The sequence below is a fragment of the Theropithecus gelada genome, chromosome 9 (genome assembly GCF_003255815.1).
Source record: "Theropithecus gelada isolate Dixy chromosome 9, Tgel_1.0, whole genome shotgun sequence".
Lineage (NCBI taxonomy): Eukaryota > Metazoa > Chordata > Mammalia > Primates > Cercopithecidae > Theropithecus > Theropithecus gelada.
Window position 1 is genome coordinate 118,781,321 of NC_037677.1, and position 27,283 is coordinate 118,808,603.

Sequence of the window (27,283 nt, forward strand, 5' to 3'; positions counted from 1 at the left end):
CTATTTCTGTAACACACCAGGTGCTCCTGCCACAGAGCCTTTACTCGTGCTATTCCTTTTCTGCCCAGGATGCTTCCTCCCCAGGAGTCCTCCTGGTTCATGCACTTACCTTGATTCTGATCTTTGCTTAGATGTCTCCTCAGAAGATCTTGCCTGACTACCTTATTTTAAAAGTGAATCTCCTATCCCGGCTTTATTTTTCTCCTTAGCATGTGTCACCCTCTGAAATTCTGTACATTGTTTGTTTTTGAGACAGAGTCTTAGTCTGTTTGGCTAGAGTGCAGTGGCACAATCTCGGCTCTCTGCAACATCCGGCTCCCAGGCTCAAGCGATTCTCCTGCCTCAGCCTCTGGAATAGCTGGGATTACAGGCGTGTACCACCATGCCTGGCTAATTTTTGTGTGTTTTTTTTAGTAGAGACTGGGTTTCACCATGCTGACCAGGCTGGTCTCGAACTCCTGACCTCAAGTGATCTGCCTGCCTCGGCCTCCCAAAGTGCTGCGATTACAGGCATGAGACACCACGGCTGGCCCTGGTGATTTATTCACTATCTTTCCCCTGAAGAATGTGACTTCCAGGAAGGGAAAGATTTTGTCTATTTCTGTTCCTTGTTGAATCTCTAGTACCTAGAACCATGCCTGGGCCTGATGAGGCACTTGGTGAATGTTTTTGAATGAACACTCTGAGCTAGGTTCTTTAATCGGTCCTCATCACCCGCATTGTACAGATGAGGGAACTCTGGGCAAGCCTGGCCAGGGTCTCGGGCTAATTATGGGTGGGCCAGGATCTGTACTCAAGCAGTACACCCAGTGATGGGCAGGGGTGGCCTGGGGCCATGGTTTGTCAACCCCTACGCTGGAAGGTGATGTTTTGGCACAAGAGGAGAGGTGCCGCAATGCATCCTGTGTCTGTAATTGATGGATTTGTCTCTATTTCCTCAGGATGTGGTTCTGTGACAGTCCCTGTCCCTGATGGCCCACGGAGCGACTCAGTGGAAGGAAGTCCCTTCCGTCCCCCGTCACACTCCTTCTCTGCCGTCTTCGATGAAGACAAGCCGATAGCCAGCAGCGGGACTTACAACTTGGATTTTGACAACATTGAGCTTGTGGATACCTTTCAGACCTTGGAACCTCGTGCCTCAGACGGTAAGAATCAGGAGGGCAAAGTGAACACACGGAGGAAGTCCACGGATTCCGTCCCCATCTCTAAGTCTACGCTGTCCCGGTCGCTCAGCCTGCAAGCCAGTGACTTTGATGGTGCTTCTTCCTCAGGTAATCCTGAGGCCGTGGCCCTCGCCCCAGATGCATATAGCACGGGTTCCAGCAGTGCTTCCAGTACCCTTAAGCGAACTAAAAAACCAAGGCCGCCTTCCTTAAAAAAGAAACAGACCACCAAGAAACCCACAGAGACCCCCCCAGTGAAGGAGACGCAACAGGAACCAGATGAAGAGAGCCTCGTCCCCAGTGGGGAGAATCTAGCATCTGAGACGAAAACAGAATCTGCCAAGACGGAAGGTCCTGGCCCAGCCTTACTGGAGGAGACGCCCCTTGAGCCTGCTGCAGGGCCCAAAGCTGCCTGCCCTCTGGACTCAGAGAGTGCAGAAGGGGCTGTCCCCCCAGCTTCTGGAGGTGGCAGAGTGCAGAACTCACCCCCTGTCGGGAGGAAAACGCTGCCTCTTACCACGGCCCCGGAGGCAGGGGAGGTGACCCCATCAGATAGCGGGGGGCAAGAGGACTCTCCAGCCAAAGGGCTCTCCGTAAGGCTGGAGTTTGACTATTCTGAGGACAAGTGTAGTTGGGACAACCAGCAGGAAAACCCCCCTCCTACCAAAAAGATAGGCAAAAAGCCAGTTGCCAAAATGCCCCTGAGGAGGCCAAAGATGAAAAAGACACCCGAGAAACTTGACAACACTCCTGCCTCACCTCCCAGATCCCCTGCTGAACCCAATGACATCCCCATTGCTAAAGGTACTTACACCTTTGATATTGACAAGTGGGATGACCCCAATTTTAACCCCTTTTCTTCCACCTCAAAAATGCAGGAGTCTCCCAAACTGCCCCAACAATCATACAGCTTTGACCCAGACACCTGTGACGAGTCCGTTGACCCCTTTAAGACATCCTCTAAGACCCCCAGCTCACCTTCTAAATCCCCAGCCTCCTTTGAGATCCCAGCCAGTGCTATCGAAGCCAATGGAGTGGACGGGGATGGGCTAAACAAGCCCGCCAAGAAGAAGAAGACGCCCCTAAAGACGTAAGTTCAGGGGTGGAGGTGGTAAGGATCGGAGGCGGGGGTGCACATTGACTGTGACTGTTGGTCATGTGCCTGGATAACCTTCGACTGCCCTAACCTTGCCCCTGGGTGCTGTGATGATGCCATGCTTATGGCCGTTGCACCAGGCAGACAATATACGTGTTTTCCTTTCTCTCTGCGGTCACAGTGGTGGCATTTTCCCATCCACATACCCCTTTGTGTCCTTGATCTTTTGCTTTAATAAATCAATGGTCTAGAGCTTTACTTGTAGCCAAAGACCTGATGTTCAGCTCCAGAGCAGTCTGGGAGATCCCATAGAGGGGAAAGGTCCATTAGAAATCTGGTTGATCTCCCTATTGGTGAGTGATTGCTGTTTGGAGAAGCTAGGAGATACACCCTTTAAAATGTTAAAATTTACAGTACTTGTTTCTGCCTATTAATGAGACATTAGCCCAGGAGGCAAACATAGTAGATTCCAGGAGGCCCAGGAATGAGAGATGTGGCCTGGGCCCCTCCCTGCTGTACCCCAACCAGCCTGTAAGAAACACCCCTCTTTGTCTCCTTCCTCCTCTCCAGTCATCTTTTGTAGACAAAGTCCCTACAAGTTCTGAAGAGATAAATGGAGCCTGAAAGCAGGGAGCAAATCCCCACAATCCCCAGGAAGCCATTAGTCCTTGGCTCTGTGGACTTGGCAAGACGCAGACATTTGACAGGGTCAAGTATATTGTGCTTAAAAACCAAACACCCACGCCTCCAGAATCCATCCCAAGACCCGGCTCTAACATGGATGGCTGCTGGTCCTTTATTCTTTGGCCTCTGTGGTTAATACCTTGGCGATTTCCTTACCCTCATGGGCAGTATTGTCAATAATTTGACAAGGCTGAGGAGATCAGTCTCCCAGGGGCAGCAGAACAGACCACAGCACTGGCCCCTCTGGGTCTGTCTGGCACGAAAGAGAATGACATGTTTACCTCCATTCTGGGCTCCCCCTAACGTTGAACATCTGAGAAGAACCCAGGGCCTCCTGAGAGGAGGTCTCTGTAGCAGGTTACCTTGGATCAACCTGCCACTGTCTAGTGGTGGCTGGAGGCCATCCTGGCCACAATGGGGACTTTTTTCTTTAGATCAGTTCCCCAACTAGGTCCTTCCTAGAGACTCCCTAGAATTCACGTTGGAAACTTGATTTCAAGCCTGGAAGAGGAGAAGTCTGCAATGGCTGGACTGCAAGGCCATGCTCTCTCATCTGTGGAATGAGAGCCAACCTTAGCCACCGCCTCCTTCTTCTCCAAGATATGTTCTGTGTCTCATAGGCATCCCCAGTCACTTTCTTGTTTGAGCATCAGAGCTAACTGGGGTCGGGGAAGTTTACCCAGCTTGTGGTCTCACCTCTAGTGCAGAAGGGACTTTGGCTTGGAAGATCTTGCATGGGTCTGACAAAGCTCTTGGGGCACTACAGCTTTGTGGCATCATTAGGACCAAGAGAGGAAGGTAGGAAGGTGTTCCCCAGCAGCTCCTTCCAAAAAGCTGGGCATTGCCCACCTTCAGAAGTAGACCTTACAGCGATGGCCGCCGTATCCTAACCCATTAATAACCAGTTGTCTGCAGATTTATCTTTTTTGTCAGTTCCTTCTGTCTGTCTCTCTTTTTCTTTGTCTTCTTGTCTTAGGATGGTTGAAGATGTGATGTCTGTGTGTTCTCTGTTGTAAGTAAATTTAATGCAATCTGCTTCTTATGCCAAATGCGCTTATTTTTCTGCCTTTTGTTTTTGCTTCCAAGCCAATTTTGTTTCCCCTCTATGGCTGCTACTGATGTATTTATGTGGTGGGCCTGGGAATGACGGGGCATGGGGCTCCCCAGTAGCAAAGATTACTTTTCTGTTTCATAGTGATTCGCATAAGAGACTGCTTGGCTGTGAAAATGTGATTATCCAGCATCTGCCTGCTTGTCAGGAATGGAACTTTTTTCCTTCCCTTGCATATTGGATGTCTTAATCTGAAATCATACATTTTTTTTTTAACTCTTCATTACATTCTTTCATTTTAAATTGGGCTCGTGGGCGATTGCTTTCAACACTACTGTGGCTTCACGTTAAAATAACTGTCTGGTCTAACCACAGGCAGCGATGGCCACAGCTTATTCTTGCTAACATGTGAAGCAGAAATGTTTGGGCCGTTCCAAATTGAGGCCTGCAGAGTGCCCTGAAATGCAGGGCCAGCGTAGAGTGGAGCACACGGCTGTGAGAGCCATCGCCAGGCTGCCCCAGTCCTGCATCCTCAGTCACCCAGGACCTGGCTGGGTGTCAGCATGCCTCGTCTGCCATCTTTGGGTCACTTGTCAGTAGAAACAGAGCTGACCATTTCTGTGCCTCTGCTGCTTTGCCTCCCCTGGCCAGGAGGGATCTGTGGGCAGTTCTGGGGGTCCAAAGACATGCAGCTTCTCCCTGTCCTTACAAGGGAAGCTGGCCAGTCCAGGTGGCCAGCAGTCCCAGGATAGGGTCGAGTCCATCAGACTCTCTTCTGCCCAAGGGATTCCTTGAGTATTTTCGAGCCACTTAGCAACTATAAAATATATGATTATATATTTATATGCATGAATAAATATATGCTTCAAGCTGCGATGGCACTGTTTTAATGGCAAATGTTATAAGAGCCGTAAATAGCCATTTGTAGTATTTTTTTTCATGATTAAATGCCGTTGTTGGAGTGATGTGAGAGAACACAAGGAAGGAACTTGAGTGCCAAATTAAATTGCTCTGCCCACCCAGTTAACGTGCAAAGCAGGGGAGGGCGGTGGGATGTAAGGAGAGGGATCGTCCCCCAAAGCCTTTGCTTTGCTGGGAGTGAGACCATCCCATGGAGGGGCTGAAATGGGGCAGGGGCCAGTCTACAGGGTGGAAAGAGCCCCCATTCTGACTGTGGAAGTGACCCCCAGACTGCTCGGTGGACTGAATGGAACTGCTCAGGCTAAAAGTCATCCCTTCCTCCTGGGATCTGCTTCCTTGACCCTTCAGGAGTCTGATTTGGTGTTTCCTTTGCCTCCCAGCCCCGCTATTCATATGAAGGAGAAACAGGGAGAGAAGAGCTGTGAATCTTGTCTGTTTACCATGGTTAGGAGAAGACCAAAAAATTCATCTCTCCCCTGGCCCTCCCTTTTGTCAGGATTCCACCTGGAAGCCTTCAGAGCATGGGAATCCATTGAGCTCGAGGATCCTGTGATAGGGAGGATTCAGCAGGTTCTCCTTGAGGACCTCGAACTTTCTTTCTGCGTGGCCTCCTTCAATTGTTCCTTAAGTGAGGTGTCGCCTTGCCCGTCTATAAATCGGTGTCCTGAGCCTGGAGCCTCTCCCTGAGCCTTAGTTGGGTTCAGACATCCCTGGAAGAATCCAGATAAATTAATCTGCTCACCAAAAATTTGCTTTATAAAATAAGAACATTTAGTTAAATTTAGCTTCATTTTCTGGGTCGTTCTCCAAAATGGCATCTCTTTAAAGATTTCCAGCTTGATGGATCTTTCCCTTGGGGGCAAAAATAATAGCTGTTAAAAAGTGAGAGTGGGTAGCCAGCGTGGCCGTCTGCTCGCTGGTGTTGCAGTGGCAGAGGCGGGAGGGTGGCCTGGGCCAGATGGCTCCGCAGAGGCAGTAGCTTCGGTCCGCTCTGTGCTGCTCTGGAGTGTTCCATCCCTCTGCTTGTTGTGTTTACGTTTTCCATTTTGTTTCCAGTGACACATTTAGGGTGAAAAAGTCGCCAAAACGGTCTCCTCTCTCTGATCCACCTTCCCAGGTACAGTGTTCCTTTGATCTTGATGGTTTTATGCCCTCCCCCCCAGGGGGGTTTTCCTCCCTTGTTGACAAAGCTTTGCTTTCTGCTCATCCCGGGCCTGTTTCCAAGATCATGTTTCCAAGACCCTCTTCTTGCCTCCTGTGTGGAGGGTCCCTCGATGTTTGTCCGACGTTGTTTTGATCCCTTCACTTTGCGGAAGATCAGAGGGTGTCCCGAGAGTAGGAAGACGTTCAGGAAAAACGTTAGTTGGGCTCTAGAGGACCCGCTCTGCTCCATTCAGGCCAGTTCATCTGCTGTGAACTTCTAGGACCGTCGAGTCGAGAAAGTCTCTTGGGATGAACAAATACGCAGTGAGAAGGTGAAAAAACTCAGCAAGTGTCAGGAGCACTGAATTGTGTAGCCAAAATTGGAGTGGGAAGCAAAGGGAACCCCCTTCCCTAAGGAAGTGGGGCTTGGGTTCTTTCTTTATTAGAGTCCCTCTTACCAGTTCCTCCATCAGATAGATTCCATTTCTTCTACCCTTTACAGACCAAGGAAGGTTATCCTCAAGCCGGTCAGTCATATGGTTAGGGCTAATTTCTGGGTCATAAAACAAGCAGACCTGCCACCCCTCCAAGTCTGAGCCAGCAAAGCCCCAGCCTGCAGACCCTGGCCAGGGTGGGGGCAGTGGAGGGAAGCACGCAGCCCTGGGGATAGGGGCTCAGGTCCCAGCTGCAGCTCTGCCCTGACCTCTCTAGGTTCCCACCCTGCCCTACTCCACTTCCCACTCTCCTATGGAAATGGAGATAAGATCCCCCTTTTTCTGCCTCTGGGGACTGGTGTGATGATGGTCAGGTGATCCTGGTGATATTGATATGCAAGCCTGAAGCATCACACAGCTGTCGTAGTCATAAAACTAGCAGGAAAGCTCAAGTAACCAAGACACAAAATCCTGATTTCTTTTTTTTTAAATTCATGGTCATTCCCTGAAACAAACCATCATAAAAGGAGATTCATAGAGGGAAGAATCTGTGTGTCCATCTGTTTCCTTAATGGGCCATTTGGAGCAGAGTCCGAGAAAAGCATGCAGAGGATTGTGACCGGGACGTGTCCTGGCTAATGGGTCCCCAGACCTGAGGGTGGGAGCAGTTTCTGACCAAGAGTCTGATGAGACAAGACACTGTTTCTCTTCTCTTTGCAGGACCCCACCCCAGCTGCTACACCAGAAACACCACCAGTGATCTCCGCGGTGGTCCACGCCACAGATGAGGAAAAGCTGGCGGTCACCAACCAGAAGTGGACGTGCATGACGGTGGACCTGGAGGCTGACAAACAGGACTACCCGCAGCCCTCGGACCTGTCCACCTTTGTAAACGAGACCAAATTCAGTTCACCCACTGAGGGTAAGCAACTCTGTGGCCAGCCGGACCCCCACTCTGCCTCGGAGAATACTGCCCCTAGGGAGCCAAAGGCCAGGAGAGAAACTTCTCAGCCAGGTAACCATGTGATCATTACTGTGAGATCGTCTGCACGTCTCCCGCTGCACTTGAAGCTCAGTCTGTGTTTGAAAACAGCCTGAGACTTGCAACCAACTGTCCCTTGACCCAAGACTCCTGCTAAGAGCCAGCACGGTGCCCTCTAACTCCACCTCAGGACTCCACCAACTGGGTCCTGAGCGCCCACTCGAGCTTTGCCCATGGCTTATGTCCCCGCTGTGATTTTGATAAACACAGCTCCAAGGGGGTGTCATTCAGGTCATACTTTCAGTGTAGGTCACTGACCTGGAGTTGCTTGGCGCCACTGTTATTCCTAGGCCCCATAGGGTGTTCAGACACTATGGCCACACCTTTTAATGAAGCCTCAAACCAGAGATACACCCCAGGCTTGCTAAGAGGACATGATTCCCTCTTCAGAAATGGGCTCCGCACACTTTGGTTAACTCATTATATCCTCCTTCCTCCTGTGTATATTCAATTTCAGTGTTTTTTTTTTTTTTTTTTTTTTTTTTTTTTTTTTTTTTTTTTTTTTGACACGGGGTTTCACTCTTGTTGTCCAGGCTGGATTGCAGTGGCTCGATCTTGGCTCACTGCAACCTCTGCCTCCCGGGTTCAAGCGATCCTCCTGCCTTAGCCTCGCGAGTAGCTGGAATTACAGACACGTGCCACCACGCCCAGCTAATTTTTTGTGTTTTTAGTAGAAACGGGGTTTCACCGTGTTAGCTGGGCTGGTCTCTAACTCCTGACCTCAGGTGATCTGCCTGCCTCGGCCTCCCAAAATGCTGTGATTATAGGTGTGAGCCACCGTGCCCTGCTCATGCTTCCTTTTTGATAGGAAAGCCTTTTTGAAGGAGAGCTAGCGCCTTTCTTGGGAGGGGTGACCCCATTGCCCTGACCTGTCGGTGCACCACGTTCCCAGCCCTCCGACCCATTTTCTCCTCCAGCCACCTCTATGAGGCTGCCCAGTCGGCATTTTGACACCCCAGCTTTTGTGATGGTTTTGAGTTTTCCTTTCTTGATTTCTAACATTTTATTTTATTTATTTATTTTTTTGAGATGGAGTCTTGCACTGTCGCCCAGGCTGGAGTGCAATGATGTGATCTCGGCTCACTGCAATCTCCGCCTCCTGGGTTCAAGCGATTCTCCTGCCTCAGCCTCCTGAGTAGCTAGGATTACAGGTGTGCACCACCACGCCCGGCTAATTTTTGTATTTTTAGTGGAGACAGAGTTTCACAGTGTTGGTCAGGCTGGTCTCAAACTCCTGACCTTGTGATCTGCCCACCTCGGCCTCCCGAAGTGCTGGGATTACAGGCGTGAGCCACCGCGCCTGGCCGATTTCTAACAGTGTTTTTGAACTGAGTAGAAATCACTGTGAAGAAGATCATACATGAAGGTCTGGTTTCCACTTCTTTGCTGCTAATAAGAGACTAAGATCTCCTTAGTTTCCTCCCTTTCTGGGTGGAGTGGTGGTGTCATGAGGGTGCAGGTGGATGTTAATCGTAGCTCAAAAACCCCCAGCCTTCTTCCGGACGCTCTTCCACAGTCAGGCCTGGAGTCATGGTTTGCTTTGTACCCACGAGGTCTTGGAATGGTACCAGCATGCATTTATGGTAGATCTATTTCATGTTTTTCAGAGTATTGGATGCTTATCTTCTCCGTACCCAAAACTGGCTTTCTAACTTTGACAATGAAAAGATGATCCAAATTATGGATGCTTGTACTTTCTGGCATTTTGTTTTCTGTAAAATAAAGCCTTTTGGTTGACTGTCAGGCTGACCCTCTGGTTTGGGGCTTGAGAGGTCCAAAAGTGAACATCTCGGCCAGGCACAGTGGCGCATGCCTGTAATCCCAGCACTTTGGGAGACTGCGGCAGGTGGATCACTTGAGCTCAAGACCCAGGTGTTCAAGACGAGCCTGGGCAACATGGCAAAACACTGTCTCTACCAAAAGTACAAAAAATTGTCTGGGCATGGTGGTGTGTCCCGGTGGTCCCAGCTACTCAGGAAGCTGAGGCGGGAGGATTGCTTGAGCCCAGGAGACAGAGGTTGCAGTGAGCTGAGATTGTGCCACTGCACTCCAGCCTGGGTGACACTGAGACTCTCTCGAAAATAAATAAATAAATAAATAGAAAAAAATAAAAGTGACCATCTTGCTCTCACCTGACCCCAGAGGCCCTATGATCTGGCCTCAGCCTCCCTTGGATCCTCGTTTCCCTCTGCACCTGCATCCGAGGCAGGAGCCTCTTCCTGGAAGACCCCTTACTCCGCTGCCTCTGCAGTGCTGCTGCAGACCGCCTGCTGGAACACACTTCCCCCTACCCGCACTGCACTCCCCCGACCTTATCCCTGTTTCCCACCCTTTCCTTAGTGCTGCCTCCTCCCAGCCTTTCCTTGGACGCGGGATCCTGGCTCCGCCCACCTTCAGTGCTTGGTCTGGGCTGAGCTGGGGGTATGTAACACCAAAATGATGTGTGTGCATTTCTGGCTTCCCAACTAGCTTGTATGTTTCCTGAAGGCAAGAACTTTGTCAGGTTCATCTTTGTTCCTTACAGCACCCTCAATGTCATGGGGCTAAAGTCAAGTTTGTGAAATAAAGTTAATACAAGGTCAGGCAGGTCAGCAGCTTAGTAGTGTCAGCTCAGCAATGTGATCTTGCAATGGGCATCACCTGCATCAGGTGTGGAGCACTGTGGGGAAGAGGCTTTACATCCCAGAGGCAGCAAGGGACATTTGAGCACAGGCATCAGACTTGGCCATTTTGATAGCACCTATGATGGGTCACATCTCTTAAGCTTGGTAAGAAATTTCTAAATGTCGGAGAAAAGCATTTAGAAACCATCCTGAGATTGGGGCCGGGGGTGGTGGCTCACACTTGTAATCTCAGCACTTTGGGAGGCTGAGGCAGGCAGATCATCTGAGGTCAGGAGTTCGAGACCAGCCTGGCCAACATAGAGAAACCCCGTCTCTACTAAAAATACAAAAATTAGCCAGGCATGGTGGTGGGCACCTGTAATCCCAGCTACTAGGGAGGCTGAGGCAGGAGAATTGCTTGAACCCAGGAGGCAGAGGTTGCAGTGAGCTGAGATCACGTCACTGCACTCCAGCCTGGGTGACAGAGTGAGACTCTGTCTCAAAAAAAAAAAAAAAAAAAAAGCCGATTGGAGCTAGGCATATGATTTTGAGATGTGTGTGTCTTTAGTTTTCCCATTAGGAACCAAATACATGCATTTTTTTCCTTAGAAAATATAAAAATACTAACAGTACTTTCAGGGCTGATATGTACCTCATTCAATGGTGGCATTTATTTGTCCATCTTCCACACTACTAAAACAGACAACTTACTAGCTGAGTGACATATTTGACAGTTGTTTGTTTCTATAAAGATTGAACAAATATGTAAATACATGAGTTTGGAACAAAACTTGGTTAAACCCATTACCTTAGAAAATGGGAAGATTTGGGAAGTCATGACTATAATTTTAGTTGGTAGACAATCAAAAATCCTTCATCAGTGTGAAGACACAACAGTTGCGGTTTCAGGAGGTACGGCCCCACTGCATCTACCTCGCTGACGCACCCAGGGTCCCTCCAGCATCTGGATGTGGAAATACTGTTAATGTAATGAGGTCCGGTCTAGCAGCACCAGACACATGCCCAGGGGTGCTGATGTGATTATCAGAAAGAATCCGTGCGGGGCCCCAGCTGTGATCTGAGACTCTTACAATGAAGTCATCAACCGCAGGAAAAGGAAATGTTGAGTGAGAAATAATAATTATGATTTAAATACATATTCGCTATCGTATTAATTCTATAGGTAACAATAATAAGCTAGGGCCTGTCATTGGGTGAGGACTTACTTTGAGCTGTGCAGTCTTCTATATTCATGATTTCATTTCATCCTCTCAGTCTGCAGAGTGCTTTTCTACAATTCCACATTTTAAGAACAAGGATACAGAGGCTTGGAGCTGTTAATGACTCCCCCAGTATCCTGGCACAAATCCGTGGAGAGCCAGGTCTGCCTGACTTAGCAGCTGTGCTCTTTCTGTGAGCATGGAGAAGGCTTGCTGCCTTCGCCTGTAGAATGAGGCTATTGACTAATCACACTTTCCTACCTAGGTCCGTAGGAGTGGAGTGTTGAAGAGCTTCAAGTTGTCTTTAATTTCAAAACACCTGAGTGTAACTAGTTTAGAAGGATGCCCAGGGGATTAAAATACCATACTTGGGCTGTAATCGTATCAACTCACTAGGATGACACTGGTCATCTTCCGCGGATGAAGAACTCATTGACAGTTATAAATGGTTTTCTTTGCATGGTTGCTTAGCAAATGCCCTTTTTTGGTGCAGTCTTTTAAAGCATGATGCAGTGAGAGAAAACTTAACCCATGTGGTTCTTGTGGAGGAAAAGATTAGCAACCATTGGTCTACACAGCTGAGTCCTCTCTTGGCTGTCCAAGAGACCCTGACAGAGTGCAGTTGTTTTAAATTCACAAGTCTCAGTGACTCTGGTGGCCACCCAGTTTCCCTGTGTCCTTTAACACAGCTCTGTTAGTCCCTCCTTCCCACTCTGACAGAGGGGAAAGCGCCCTCCTTGGAAGCCTCAGCTGTTCTTTAACGGCAGGCACCGTCTCTGTCACACTGCGGACACTTAGAAGGGTGATGGTGGGGAAGCTGGGAGCAGCTCTCTGTCTCTTTCCGTGGACTCTTTTCTTCTCCCCTAATGTAATGTCACTTAGGTTAAAAGTTCCAAAAATACTAGCCATGAGCAGGAATATATATGATCATGCTCCTTTACATTTGTGTAACCCATAGAAGGATTTTTCTCTTAAAGTATTTCATTTTTGCCTACAAAATATAGGCTCTTTGAGCTCCACTTGTGAGATAAGTCAGTAGGCAAGGAGACATCGGGTGAGTTGGCTTCCATGATCCTGGGAACAGAGACCTAGACTCAGTGGCATCCTTCTGGCTTCTGCTGAGGCTCTTTCCTGTTCCCAGCAAGCCCCCAGCAACTAGAGTCAGATGAAAGCAGCGCTGAAGCCCTCTCGCTGTGCATTGCCCCCATAGGAAATAATTACCAAAAGCAGCCCTCAGAAATGACGGGACCGGGGAACAGTAACTGAGCCTCTTCGGCTAGGAGCAGCCACACACGCTAGCAAGGGCTGTCTCCTCCAGTTGAGAATATGATGTGCCACTTGGTATGGTGGCGTCACCCTTCCTGGCCTGCCAGCTGTGTGGGGCATGGTGTGAAAATGGGGCTGAAATTGGATGTGGCTTCACCCCTGTGCCTGCCCTTTGAGGCTTAGGATTTGAAGCAGATGAGTGAAATTTTGAAAACCATCAGAAAGATGTTTTCTCAAAGGATCAGAGATCACCCAAGATGACAGGAGGAAGTATTTATTTTTCTTACATCCTGTCCAGGTCACTTTGTAAATTATAAATCAGGACCCCAAATGACTGATTGCAGCAAGCAGGGCATGTTCCGAAGGAGCATCTCCAGGCGTCTGCTACTCTTCTGGGGTTGACGGGGAGGAGTGTGGGCCTTCTGAAACCAGGCATCTCACAAATACAAACACTAATGTGGGTGTCAGAGAACCCCACTTTTGCACCATCAGTTGCTCCTTCTGAAGGGAGGAATGGGGGACACAGGACAGTGTGAAGGAACTTCCTTTTGGCAGGTAGCAGAGAAGGCAGATGAGTGAGCTCCGTGGACTAGAACTCACCCAGATTCAGCCACCAGAAGAGCTGAGGCTCCAAGTGGGACGCTTGAGTGAGGCGAGCTGGTTACCAGAGCCGGGCACTCGCCTGAGGCCACAGGTCCCTGGAAAAACTGCGGTGGTCTGTTGCTCGTTTGGTGTGTCCTGGGTGCCCTGTGCTGTATTGGAGTGTGCTTCAAGATTTCTGTTAAATAATTTAGGGCTTGTAATGCCTTGGCGATCGTAATGATACTTTAGAAGAGGCAGCTGATTCACTATTATTTTCTCAACTTAAACAGCTTATAAAAGAACAGTAAAATGATAGTCCCAGGGTTTTATACTTGGAAAGTGATAGATAGATCACAGAGAGACCCTAAATATCACCTCGTCCATCCCTGTCTCCTTCCTCCTTCTCTCTCTCTCTTGTTTTTTTGGAGGCAGTCTCGCTCTGTTACCCAGGCTGGAGTGCAGTGGTGCAATCTTGGCTCACTGCAACCTCTGCCTCCTGGGTTCCGGTGATTCTTCTGCCCTAGCCTCCCAAGTAGCTGGGACTATAGGTGTGCACCCGGCTAATTTTTGTATTTTTAGTAGAGATGGGGTTGGCCAGGCTGGTCTTGAACTCCTAACCTCAAATGATCCGCCAGCCTCAGCTTCCCAAAGTGCTGGGATTATAGGTGTGAGCCTCTGTGCCCTGTCCTGCTTCTCATTTTTAAGGTGAGGAGGTGGCGATTAAGACTTTACAAATTAATGCTTCTGTCTTAAGCTGGGGCAGACCCTGGGGTTCAGGCCTGGTGTGAGAGTTGGAAACACACTCTCTCTACTCATCTCTATTCAGGATGCAACAGGGCTTTCTGGCCTTTAATCCACAAAACTGTCTTCGATCTCATGAGCTGGCCATGCCGAGTAGAAGGATATGTTTGCCTCACCAAGGGAGATTCAGAGATTCCTGAAAGATTGTCCACTTGTTTAAGTAGTTGGGGTTATTCAACCATTTGCAGGTTTTAAGAAAGTCCTCCAGGAAATATCTCATTTTAAAGCTCATAGTTTTTGGATGATGCCTTTAACAATAGGCAGAAATAAAGGGGCTTTAAACCAGAACTGCTATTTATCTTTATTTTCATCTTTAAAAAAGTCGAAAGATTAAACTTGATGAATTGCCACTGATGCTTTTTCACAGTGGGTTTCTGAGCAGGTCACTCTTCACCTCTTGGCTTTCTTTGTAAGTAGAAAAGAGGCATCTGGTAGCTCCAGATTGTGGCTTCTGTGAGGACAAAAGTCCATTCTGGTCTTATCCACCACCATATCCGCTATGCCCGGCATAGTGCGAAGCATATAGGAGGTGCTCCATTCATTTGCTGGACGGGGAATTCAGTTGAGCGTCAGCTCAGTTTCCAGGTACTGGAGGCAGGCAGTGGTGTTTGCCATCTCCATTGAGTGTATGGGATTTTCACCAATCCATTTTAAACAGGTCATTTCTCCACCCATTGGACTTTACTAGTCTTTGTGTTTGAAAATAGATTTGGACCAGCCCTGAAGACACTGGTAGATCCCTGGGAAAGGCTCCCGGTGACTTGCAAAGCTTCTCTTACCAGCAGCACTGAAGGAATCATGTCGTTCTTCCCTTACTTCAGAGGGTGGCCAGAGCTGAATACCCAGAGAGGGACAAGTAAGGGTCCAGTTCCAAAACATCATGAGGATGTATCATCCCACGTGTTGCACATGAGAGTTACAGAGGAAACCAGCACCCAGAATGCACATGCTGTCTTATGGGAACATTCAACGCAGACCGCTCAGGTCCGGCCACACTCGGGCTGTGCTTGGTCGTGCCATGGAATTCCTCAGGACCTTCTCAGCCTCCCTAATGGCAGAAGCCCCTTTACAGCAAGACATCTACCAATTGTCTGAAAATAGCCGAGCTGGGCCTTTTCTTCAGGCTATATAAGAAGTCTCTAGACAGTGGACACCATCAGCCCAGAGTCTTGTGATAGCAGCCACCCTGCCTGGCTCAGATCTTCCCATTTTTCTCCTCTGGCACTAACCTGATCTTTTGTTTTTTTGTGTTTGTTTTTGTTTTTGTTTTTGCAGAGTTGGATTACAGAAACTCCTATGAAATTGAATATATGGAAAAAATTGGCTCCTCCTTACCTGTAAGTTCTTCTGCCTCGGGCCACTTAGGGGACTCGCTTTCCTGCCTTCAGGGGTCTCCTCCCCTGTGCAGAGCGTCTCTGGGAGCTCAGACCCCAAATCAAGTGCTCTCTGTGTACACAGCTTCCCGGGTGCACAGCGATGATGGACTGGGGCTGGGGGGTTGAGGTTTGTACTCAATCCACTTCGTTTGACATTTTCAGGGAGAAAATCATAGAATGCAATTAGATGTCCAGCAGAATTACTTTCTTAGACTGAGAAAGAGCTAGAGATTTCTTTAAAAAAATAAAATGAGGTAGTGGTGGTTTTTCAGGTATACGATTAGCTGTTTTTGAGAAATTGTTTTAAGTAACTGAATATTTTCTCTGGGCAATAAGCCTTTCTCCCTGGTTTTTCATTTTAAGAGGTTATGATGGGCACTGTCTTTCCTGGCATAATACCTGCTGCCCTGGGGCATGTTATTCCAAGGGTGACCTCTTGCTGCTGTCAGCGATGCCCTCGGAGACGTGTGGCACACAGGAGGGCTTGCTTGCAGCACTACACAGTCCTGGACATGTTACTCTTTATCTTACTTTGCGTCAGTCATTGATGCCGGGGTTACTGCTTCCAAACTGCAGGTTGCTTTAAGTTAGACCTGAAGGTTGGGTGGGAGAATGTCCCCAGGCACAGGCTTAACACAAGCGCCACATCAGTGAGGTCACAGCTGCCCAAGTAAAGTGCGTGGGCTTTGTCATCATCCCCGGTGTGTTGCTTAAAGAGCTTAGCTCTGTGATCACAACTGAGTCCCCAGTAGTTGAGGCCATATACATAATACTGAGGGTGACACATTTTACCACTGAAGGGGAACTGTCATGTGGTTTGAGATCTTTGATTTAAATGGATTGAAACCACAAGGGGCTCCTTCCTCTTGTGCCACCACCCACTTCCTGGCTCGTTGGCAGGCCTTGTGGATGAATTTTGTGAGGAGCATGCCCTGCTTGGGAACAGCAGAGCCACCCAGAGATTTCATGGCGGTGCAGAGCAGCATGCCTGCCGGCCATTGCAGGGACTTCTTTGGGGACCCCAGCAGGGCATGTGGAGGGGGGGGTCTTTCAAGGTCTTCCCATCACTGAGAGATGCCAATTTCCATTTTGGGGCTTCACATCCCGCAGCCCTGTTTCTAGTCCAGCTGAGCTGCTCTCCAGGCCCCTGCCCTGGGCTCATTCAGCTACGGTCAGCCCAGCTCTGGGCTCTTGCCCTACCTCTCTGTTTATCTGCAGTGGCCAGCGCAGCTCCTGGCCCAGAGAAGGTGCTCAGAAAATGTTGGTGAATTGAACAAAGTCCAGCTCACCAATGCCGTGGAGTCTTCTCCACTGGCGCACGTTCCTACTTGAACTCGGTTGTACTTTCTCTGCATCCTCCTTCCCTCCTAACCAGGCCCCACTTCCTCCTTTCTTCCTGGTGGCTCCAGAACAGTGAAGGCTTTACCCTGGTGGGTTATTTGTTCCCTGTTGAAGAGTGCTCTGGTTTTCATCTCAGTTGCATGTTCAGGCCAGCTGTACCCAAGCTGATATGTAACTTTGATCCCTGCAGCAGGACGATGACGCCCCGAAGAAGCAGGCCTTGTACCTTATGTTTGACACTTCTCAGGAGAGCCCTGTCAAGTCAACTCCCGTCCGCATGTCAGAGTCCCCGACGCCGTGTTCAGGGTATGACTTCCATGATGAGAGAGTTACACATCACGCTGGATGTTCCAGAGCCTCTGAGCGCCTTCATGCTGTTATTTTGACTTCATTTCAGTGCATAGATTCAGGCAGCTGACACGCCACATAATTTTTTTTTCTTTTTAATAGAGACAGGGTCTCACTGTGATGCCCAGGCTGGTTTCTATCTCCTGGGCTCAAGGGCTTCTCCCACCTCAGCCTCCCAAAGTGCTGGGATTACAGGCATGAGCCACAGTACCTGGCCAGCCCACATTTTTGTGTCTCTGAATGTCCACAGGGACATAAACGCATTGGTTTTGTTACTGGCTGCCCTTTGGACTAAAGCGAAATCCTTCAGCAGTTGACTGTGTGACCCACCCGCTATAATCTCGCCTAGCACACATATACCTTATTCCATCATTTGTCTAAAGGGGGACACTGTGGTCCAGCATTCAAAGCTTGAATCCCACCTGTACCCCATGACCCTCTCCTGGTTGTGTGACCTGATGTGAGGTACTTGGCTCTCCTGGGCCTCAGTTTCCTTGCATGTAAGGTAAAAGGAATAATGAAACAGACCTTGCAGGGATTTTATGAAGATTAAAGGAGGCTATCAGTCTTCCAGAGCATCCCCCAGCTGTGCGACGGGGAGAGGGCACTCTGTCTTCCAGAGAGATGCTGTGTGTAAAGCTCTTGTTGAAGTACCTGGCACACTTCAAGTGCCTGGTAAATGTACATTATTGATATGGGTGTTCATGTTTGCATTTGTGAGGGCTAATGTTTGGAGCAGCGCATTGTTTGATCAAGTAAGTGTGGGCATTGCTGTAAGATTTGGACCAGCCTATTTTTGTCTGCCTGCCCCTTTAAGCAGGAGTGAAAGTGCTTGCACTGACTTCTCAAACTTACAAAAGGGACTCTGCAGACTGCCCAGGGTGGTGAGAACAATGATGATGGTGGTTACGTTACTAAAACAGTAGCGGCACCAGGTGACAGGTACCGTGTTAAGTACTTTACGGGCATGCAGCATCTCATTTAATCATCACAGAGAGGTCCACTGTCTCCATCTTATAGAGAAGGAATTGGAGGCACGGTACCCAGTCACTTCCCCAGAGTCCACAACCAGGCAGCTGGTGGTCTGCTGAACTGCGGAGCTTGGGTCTGTAGCCAGTGGCATCTGTACTTCTGCCCCTCCCTTAACACTTGGTCCTGGGGTGACTGCCCAGTCTAGAGGCTGCATGGCCACTGGAGACCTGGCCCATGTTCCTCGGGAAGTCCAGGATTCCTTGTGATATGGTCACATATCACATATCTGCATGGTCAGGGGATCCTGGTTGATTTCAGTGGGTTTCCCAGTGAGAAGACTGAAGATGCCCTTTGCTTCCCCCAGGTCAAGTTTTGAAGAGACTGAAGCCCTTGTGAACGCTGCTACAAAAGCCCAGCATCCTGTCCCACGAGGACTGGCCCCTAACCAAGAGCCACACTTGCAGGTGTCGGAGAAATCCCCCCAGAAGGGGCTGGAGGCCGTGGGCTTGGGCGCCCCTTCAGAGGCGATGGAAATTGTAAGTGGAGTTGGAGGGGCCCCAGATCACAGGGCCAGCTGTGTATTGTCACCAGAAAGGCCAGGCCTTCACAGCAGCACTCACCTGGTACCTGCCATGGGTCCCACCCTGACTCCCTGACCACAGAAGCCAACCTGGGCGATCCCATACTGTGAGGATGAGGGGAAGGTTCTCTGTTCGCATCAGTGCGGTTTTTCATTTCCCACTTAAGTACTTTATATGCCTTCAGGGTTATTTAGTTTCCATTTTTCGCCCCTTAGGACTAGACTGTTGCCTTGGAACAGTCGTTAAGCAGTCCTCTGCAGCTTCATCCTTGACAGAGGGCAGGGGACCCTCTTCTGGGAAAGTTAGTTTTCCTGGGACTTAGTGATGGGAATTTTTCCTGTTCAAAGACCAGGACTTTTCCTGTCCCCAAACCCTGCTGGGGTCTTGCAGAGCAAATAGAGCTGAGCTGAAGGCCTCACTTACCCCCGAGTCCCTGCACAGCACACATGTCACATGGTCTTCCATACGTCTGAAATGCACCATCCTTCTAGGTGGATTTTAGTTTTATTTCCTCTACCTCCTGCCCAGCAATCCCCAAGCAGGTGTGAAGCCCTTGATTTGGTGTGTTATTTTTGTTCTGTGTTAGTAGGCCGTTTCTCTCATGCATCAAATGTTTATTGAGCACGTACTGTGTGTCTGACAGTTGGATGCTGGAGTGGATACTAGAAAAACAATAGTAAAAAGAGGGTCTAGATGTGAATCAGTCTCTCACATTAATACTCTGAAGCACACGTCCGTGGTTCACCTTCTACAAAGCTGGCTTCTGATTCTGAAGTCTTTCTGATCTATCAGAAGAACTTTTTCATTTGAAATCATCTTTCCATGATTGAGAAAATGACCTTTACCAAAACCTTACTTCCTATATATATATATTTGAAAGTATTTCTTGAAGAGTTATGTTATGTTTGGAAAACCCACCAGCTAACTGGCCTTTCACCTTCCGCTAGCTAGCTGCCACTCACTGACCAGGGAGTGAGGGTGGCATGGGAGTGGGAGGACACTGAAGACTGCCCTTTTGGGGAGGGGGTCGGGTCTGCCAATCTCAAGATGTCCATTGTCAGCATGTGGGAATTAGTCTAGATGAAACCACAAGTAATGGCAGCTAATTGATACTCTCTTTAGCCTCAAGGCAGAAATGTCCAGCAAATGGCTGCGTGGCCCTTGCTTGGAATCAATATCACTCTCTGTTCTCCTCTATTTTTCTTGTGTGTCCTCCTCTCTGCCGGCATTCAGACAGCTCCCGAGGGCTCCTTTGCCTCTGCTGACGCCCTCCTCAGCAGGCTAGCTCACCCCGCCTCTCTCTGTGGTGCACTTGACTATCTGGAGCCCGACTTAGCAGAAAAGAACCCCCCACTATTCGCTCAGAAACTTCAGGTTTGTAGCCCACGTGTGACCTTTTGGGAGTTTGTGAAAACCTCAGTAGAGAATGAACCCCCGAGGCCCAAATGAAATGAGGCAGGATTTGATGAGGAGCTGCCGAGAATGTTCCCAGTGACGTATCTTCCCTTCAAAGAATGGTATACGTGACGGTCTTTACCCACGGTACCAAAGTGATATGAATTGTGTGATTACGTATTGAACAAACCGTTTCTATTTCAGTTTAGAAACTGGGCCCACATGGTCATTATTTAGAAGCATTGATAGCCCCCAAAGTAGTTTCTGTGATTTATTCACTGAACCAAGAATGTTAGATCACCACTGAGCCAAGCTGTTTATATATATACGTGGCTATCTCAGACTCCCAGTGAGATAACATCTGGGCTCAGTCTTGCATCTAGAACCAAAGACAATGATGTACTCTGTGCTTTAAATTTGACAACTTAATTTGATATTCTCTAGACTAGGACGTTCAGAGTAAACCTAGAGAGATTGTTAACAGCCGTATGAGAGATGCAGCTCCATTCATGGAAACTATTGGCCAACTTTACCTTAAGAAAGAAAAAGGGAAAGAAATCAAAGAAAAGAGAACAGTAAAAATTTTGATCCCATTTTGAAAATCATTTTGTATTCAACTGCACAATACTTCCTGACAATCACAAGGGTGGTTTTTAGAAAAGGAAATTAAATGCTTATTTCATGATCTGCTGAGGTGCTAATTGTGAGAGAAAGATGGAGCGCGTGTTTTTCCCGAGTGCCTGTCATGACACATTTTCGTGGCACGTTCATTTCTCGGATGTGGAAACCATTGACGTCTGTCTTGATGCATTTCCCTGCGGTCTGCCCACACTCCCTGCGGGCAGGAGGAGTTAGAGTTTGCCATCATGCGGATAGAAGCCCTGAAGCTGGCCAGGCAGATTGCTTTGGCTTCCCGCAGCCACCAGGATGCCAAGGTACCGGTTTGCTGCTGCGTGCGCCACCTGGGAATGTCATGTGTGCCGCTGGGGTCCAGAAGCTGCTTTGCTAACCATCCGCCAGGCGGGCATCGTCGGTGTCCAGCAAAGGGTTATTTCCAAAAAGCTGAAAGCGTCACTCTTGCATAAATACACACTGAGCACATAGCTGAGATCCATTTAACTTGATAATGCTAAATTGCGGGCTGGTAATGCTGGTTAAATGGGGGAGAATACAGAGACCAGTGTATGGGTCAGTAGGGTAAAGAAGGCTAGCCTAAGATGGCAAAGTTGAATAGAAAACTGGTTAGCACCAATTCAACAGAGAAAAACAAAATCATGACCTTTGAGAGTTTTTTTCCTACAGATACCATTTGTTTCTCTATTGAACAAACACAATTTGCAACTTTTCTGTTTTCGACAAGTTAACATCTGACTTTGTTGCAACGAGGCCCTAATCAATAATACATAGTAAGTGAAACCAAGACATTTGATAATACTCTAGACCAGGCCAAAGAAAGTGCCTGTAAAGTGCAGATGATAAGTATTTCCAGCCTTGTGGGCCATACTGTCTGGCACTATTCCAATAAAACTTTTACTTACTTGCTTTTTTTTTTTTTTTTTTTTTTTACAAAAAACAGCAATGGGCCATTTGGCCCATGGAGTTTCCCAATTCCTAGTTTTAGCATGGAGTGTGACATTGACAGGGCATGCAGAAATCTTTTTGCCTGGCTTCCAAGTTTGGGGTAACTTTTATTAATAATTTGAATGAGTTGCTGATGACGTGCAGAGCGTGTGTTTGTCCCTGGACTGCCCATGCAAACCTTGGTCTCTGAGGGCGGCCTCGTTCCCACCCCTTATCCCACCCCAAATTGGACATCCCGATGAACCTGGTGTGTCAGACTTTGCTCTGTGGCTTTGAACAAGTAGGTGAACCTCTCTGAGCCTCAGTTTTGCCGTTCATGAGATGAGGCCAATAATAGCCAGTTTACAGGTTGCTGTGAGGATGACAGACGTCTGGTGTGCGGAGAGTGACACCATGCTTGACACCTAGTAGGTGTGTGATAAAGGAAAGCTGCTGCTCTTAGCTGACACTTCCCCTTTTGCTTCTGTTACCTCATCAGGTGCTCCCAGCGTCTGTCCTCAGTAGGTGGATCCAGGTCCCATTTTACAGATGGGGAGATGGAGCCACTTGACAGTGATTCACCAGCCTGTTGGGGACTAGAACTCAGGTTTCCAAGTGAAAGGTCCCCAGCCAGGTGTGGTGGTACACACCTGTAGTTCTAGCTCCTCGGGAGGCTCAAGTGGGAGGATTGCTTGAGCCCAGGAGTTCAAGGTGACAGTGAGCCGTGATCACGTCATTGCACTCCAGCCAGGGTGACAGAGTGAGACCCTATCTTTAAAAAAAAAAAAAAAAAGTACGAATGGGAGCCCCTGGCCTGCCTGCCTGGAGTAACAGCTCATCTGCAGGGGTCAGGGGGCAGTGATGTCTGTGTCTGTCATCCTTGGTACAGGAGTAAGAGTTCCGGCTGCTACTGCGGCCCTGATGGCCCCTCAGTGAGGTTTCCTTGGCCATATGCAAAAGAGACACCCCTCCCAGAGACAGTAGGTGCTTACACTGTGGGTCTGCAGGCTGGGAACAGCGAGACCCAGGGCAGGGACAAGAATGTCAATACAGACTGGGGATGTCCTCGTTCTTATTGCCAAATCATAAGCTTAGTTCAAATTTCCATGAAAGCAAGATTTTTAGAAAGCATGAAGCAGTGAGGACTTCCCCCCACCACACACACACACACACACACACACACACACACACACACACACACACAAGATTTATTTCTAGACGTCCTTGGGGCCTAAAGACAGAATGAATTGCATGTAGTTTGACCACTATAAGTACCGTGTATTCCTGTCCAGAGTTTGAGGTGGAACTGAGCATGTTTGGTGAGTAACTCAGGGTGGATATGGAGAGTACTGAGTGCCGTGGTCCCCCTGCCACCTCCTTTGGAGAGCGGCCAGAGACGACTGTTGGCAAATAATGGCCAGGAGTTGACTTTTTGTCAATTACAGGCTGTTCTCAGAATATGTGCCCCAGTTCTGAGTTAGAAAATAGTGTCATGCGTGTTCATAGTGTGTGGGTCGGAGAGGCAGCCCAAGCCACCTCTTTTATTTCAGAGGCGTGTGCTCAAAGGAGTATTCTGTGAGGGTAGAACTGTCTTGGAGTCTAGAGGGAACATGTTTCTCTAGTAGAGTAACTTGTATTGCTTTTGTAAAAAGTGCATTACCTGGTGATGTTGGCCCGTGGAAAATAGATGGTATTCCTGTAGCTACCCAGCCCGAGGGTGGTCCACGGGCCTGACCTCAAGTTGGTCTTTGTGGCTTTCTTTTTCGTATAGAAAGATTGTCCCTTGCTGCATTGGAAACTGCTGATGCATAGGAAGAGAAAACAGCAGCTGTGTATCCAATTTGCCTTTTTTTCTGGCCATATATTTCAGCAGTAGGTGACACAGCTCTGTCATTTTGCCAACATGGTCTTAAGCTGTTGCTAACACAAAGATGAAATCACTTGGAACGAAAAATATCATATTGCATGGATGAAAATCACCATGAGCTAGAGCGGGGAGTGATTTTTCCCGTTGTTCCCTAAAGCAGCTTTGACTTCCGTTTCTCTTTAGACTGATGGAGAGCTGAGTCAGCCTTGGAAGAGCTGCAGTGGGGGTTTCTCCATCTCAGTTAGAAAATGTGAGAAATGAGGAAAAGTCCTTAAGGGCTGGGGTGTCAGGCTGCAGTCTTACTATGACCGTCCTTCCACATCCTTCTGGTCAAACGGAATTCGGCTGTGTCTTCCTGGGGGTGAACCTGACCAGGCTCGCTGGAACTGTGGTGCAGGAGCCCTGAATTTAACACTCAGTCACGTCAGATGGAACCTGAATGTTGTGTCTGGGTGGTTCTCCAAGAGGCGCAGGCTATGGGCCTTTCTGGATTAGGGGGACCCAATAGAAAGATGGAAGGATGTGTCTGGGTCCCTTAGGAGCAAGGCCATACAAATAACAAGCTTCAGGAAGGGGCGAGTCCTAGCAAGAGGCCCCCAGGGCGGTAGAGTGGTGTGGCCCCTCAGTCCTGGCCTAGAAGAGGCTGATGTCTGGAGCTTACATGAGCAGAAGGAGTTGGGGCCACGCGTGTTGTCATTGAGCAGCCTGGCACCATGCTCCGTGTTTCCCTCTCTGTTGCTGTGTCACAGACTAACCCCCCATACACACACATTGAGCTGAGATTCAAAAGGAGGGAGATGTGATGCCCAAAAGCCACGAGAACAGCCTGAGAGGAGTGACAAGTACCAATTCACGAGCGCCTGTGTATTTGGCCCTTTGGAGCATCTGTGGTCATTGCCTGGAGGCTATGTCTTGGCTTGGTAAGCGGGAGCGGCTGGCTGGTGCCAGTGGTGCCACTTGTGGGAGTGGCATAAGGCCTGATGCTGAGTGCCTCCCCATGATCCCCACTCCTCCTGGGCTTGGGGACTGCCTGTGGTCAGAACTGGATGGGGCAGCACCCGACGGAGGCCACTCTCCTGCTTGGGTGGCAGCACATGACCTGGACACCCTCTGAGCGCCAGGCCTGTGTCCATGCACCGTGGCCTTGGTCCAGGTGGCTGTCATCTCCCTAGCTCATCCTGACTCCTGGCCTCACCCCTCCGTGGCCCCTCTGGCATGGCTCTCCCAGCCTCGGATGTGCAGGTGCTCTGCCCAGAATTGGCCTCTCTCTGCTCCAGGGGACAGGGATCCTGCCACAGTGCCAGCCCCTCCTCTCCATGTCTGGCAGCAGGGAACCGTCCACAAGGGGGCTAGGACCCCACCCCCAGCTGCCAGCAGGAAGGACCCCAGGCACAGCCTGCAGGTCTGAAGCAGGAGACAGTGGCCAGAGGTTCTCGCAGGTCGCGGGACTTGAGTGGAGTGAAGGTTGGAAATTGGTTACAAAGTCCATGCCTTCTGTGTCACAGCCATTTCACATTTCAATTTGTGATTCTAGTGGCTTTTTTGGCCCCTCTAAAGTGAGGGTTATGTGAGAGAAACAAAGCTTAATCTAAAAATATCAGCGACAGACAAAGCTATTAATTTCAGTTAAAAACAATTCTTGGTTGTAAGGGGAAACCAGCGTGTACACGATGAATTTCATCAACACGCAGATACTCGGGCAGTAATTCAAGAGGGCTCTGAAGTCATCTGTTCCTTTATTGAAAACACCAGGTGGCCGGGATGAAGGGGTCAGTGAACAGTCTACATGGTAGTGTTCGTTTGCATTTTCTTAGAAACCTCATTATTTTATTGATTTTTTTCATTCCCTTTCTTGTTTTACAAAGGATTTTTGGCAGCATAAAGATAATTAATTCCTTCATTAGTCATATTTAGTTTCTGCCCAGTATGATAAAGTTAGTTTTAATTAAATCAATTTTCTCCTGCGCTGCAGGGAGCCTGCTTATTTTGGTCAGAATTGAATCTCATTCTGGGAAACCTTGCGGCCCAGTCACTGAGATTCTCCATTACATTCATCTTCAGAAGGTCCACGCTGAGTTTGATGGTGACTCATGTTGTTTTCATTTTGAAATTTTATTGCTCATTAAGAAAAAAAACCACATTTGTTGACTTTAAAAGTGAACAGGTTTTGTTTTTCCTTTTAAAATCCTTTATCTTTTTTTTTTTTTTTTTTAAAAAGACAGACTCTTACTCTGTCACCTAGGCTGGAGTGCAGTGGCATGATCTCAGCTCATTGTAGCCTTCACCTCCTGGGTTTCAAGCAATCCTCCTGCCTCAGCCTCCTGAGTAGCTGGGATTACAGGCATGCACCACCATGCCCGGCTAATTTTTGTATTTTTAGTAGGGACAGGTTTTTGCCATGTTGGCCAGGCTGGTCTTGAACTCCTGACCTCAAGCGATCCACTTGCCTCAGCCTCCCAAAGTGTTCAGATTACAGGTGTGAGCCACTGCAACCGACCCTCAATTTTTTTTTATTAAAATTTTGTATAGAGATGGGGTCTCCCAATGTTACCCAGGCTGTTCTCAAACTCCTGGCCTCAAGGGATCCTCCCACCTCAGCCTCCCAAAGTGTTGGGATTACAGGTGTGAGTGAGCCACCGCACGCGGCCCAGAATTGTTTTCGGAATTGTGTGTTTATGAACTTTCTCCATAAGGACAAATATTGAGTCTCGATCTCTGTGTCATTTTTCAACTACTTCCTGAGAAGTTCCCCCATGACAAGCAGAACTGTGAAAACCATTTTCAAAGAGTAGAGATAAACCCCTGCCTGTGAGAGGCTCTGGCCCTGTGGCCTGGTGGTGCCCTTGGTTCTGGGAGGTCAGCCTGCCTCTGCTGAGGGCTATTAATGTGTATTCTGGTCAAGCGTCCTTAAAATGGGGGCTTCTTGAAGGCCTGAGCCTGCCCTGTTCTCACATGAGTGAGTCTCTGGGGTCTGCTTGAAGGAGACTGTGTACTTCCATCTCTGGCCGGTGGATCATTTGGGTCCTGCTTCAGGGTCACCCCAAGTATGCAAGGCCGGGCAGGGGCCATGAAACCCAGGCAACAGACGTTCTCTTCCAGAACAACTGAAACTATGTAGTTTCACCCTGCATGTATACAGCTAACTAACTGGTCCTAACTCAGTCATCTCCGTCCTATCCATTAAACTCCTTGAGTTTTCTACGCTGTCTCCCTTCTCGGGTTTATTTTCCCTGATGCTGTCGTAGGGTAGGCATGCCTGTTCTTGTGGTGGAAGAGACAAATTCTGGACAGGTACCTTTAGGTCCTCCCCCTTCCCAGTTACTGTTGACTCTTTAATCTTACCTGCTGTCCTTGATAAGCCCTCATCATTCTTTCCCCAAATCTCCTTCTCTCTACTACACTGTGGTGGCCTTTCACCATTCAGTTTCTTCTCATAATTTCCCAAAGGAAGAAGCAGTCCTTCTCTGCCTGTTAGAGCACTCTATTATTGATAACTAGGATAGAGGGTCGCTGGGCAGCCATGACAGCACCACAAGGTTAATGCATAGGACTGAGAGTGTGATTGGTTTGATGTTTCTTTTGCAGTAGAAGTAGACTGACCACCCGGCTGTGCTGGTCGATGATACTCCTAACACCGCATTTCAACTGTGTTGCAAATTGCCGAGCATTTTGTGCAAAGGGAAAAAGAATAACCACAGACTCCTCCTCACCTCTGGGAGGCTCGTATCTGTTCTCCACAACGGGCTGTAAAGCCTCAAACCAACATCAGTTGGGTGGGTTGGGGTGGTGGATCACGCCACTTGTTCGGGGTCTAATCAGCAAATGTGGATATTGTCA

The 27,283-nt window shown here is 48.7% G+C and overlaps 1 protein-coding gene across 7 annotated transcripts in view; it reads left to right on the forward strand.

Moving 5' to 3' along the window:
* Nucleotides 1-27,283, forward strand: part of TACC2 (transforming acidic coiled-coil containing protein 2) — a 265,537-nt gene that overhangs the window by 219,639 nt on the left and 18,615 nt on the right. For 2 of the 7 annotated variants that reach the window (XM_025396296.1, XM_025396297.1), the window contains 8 exons: nt 942-2,253; nt 5,972-6,032; nt 7,213-7,414; nt 15,282-15,343; nt 16,914-17,029; nt 18,408-18,579; nt 19,858-19,998; nt 20,865-20,954. In XM_025396296.1, the coding sequence (XP_025252081.1) occupies nt 942-2,253; nt 5,972-6,032; nt 7,213-7,414; nt 15,282-15,343; nt 16,914-17,029; nt 18,408-18,579; nt 19,858-19,998; nt 20,865-20,954 (2,156 nt within the window). Of the gene's footprint in view, nt 1-414; nt 511-574; nt 2,254-3,919; nt 3,956-5,971; nt 6,033-7,212; nt 7,415-15,281; nt 15,344-16,913; nt 17,030-18,407; nt 18,580-19,857; nt 19,999-20,864; nt 20,955-27,283 lie in introns of those variants that run through there. The other 5 variants (XM_025396295.1, XM_025396298.1, XM_025396301.1 and 2 more) reach the window with 5 other exon arrangements.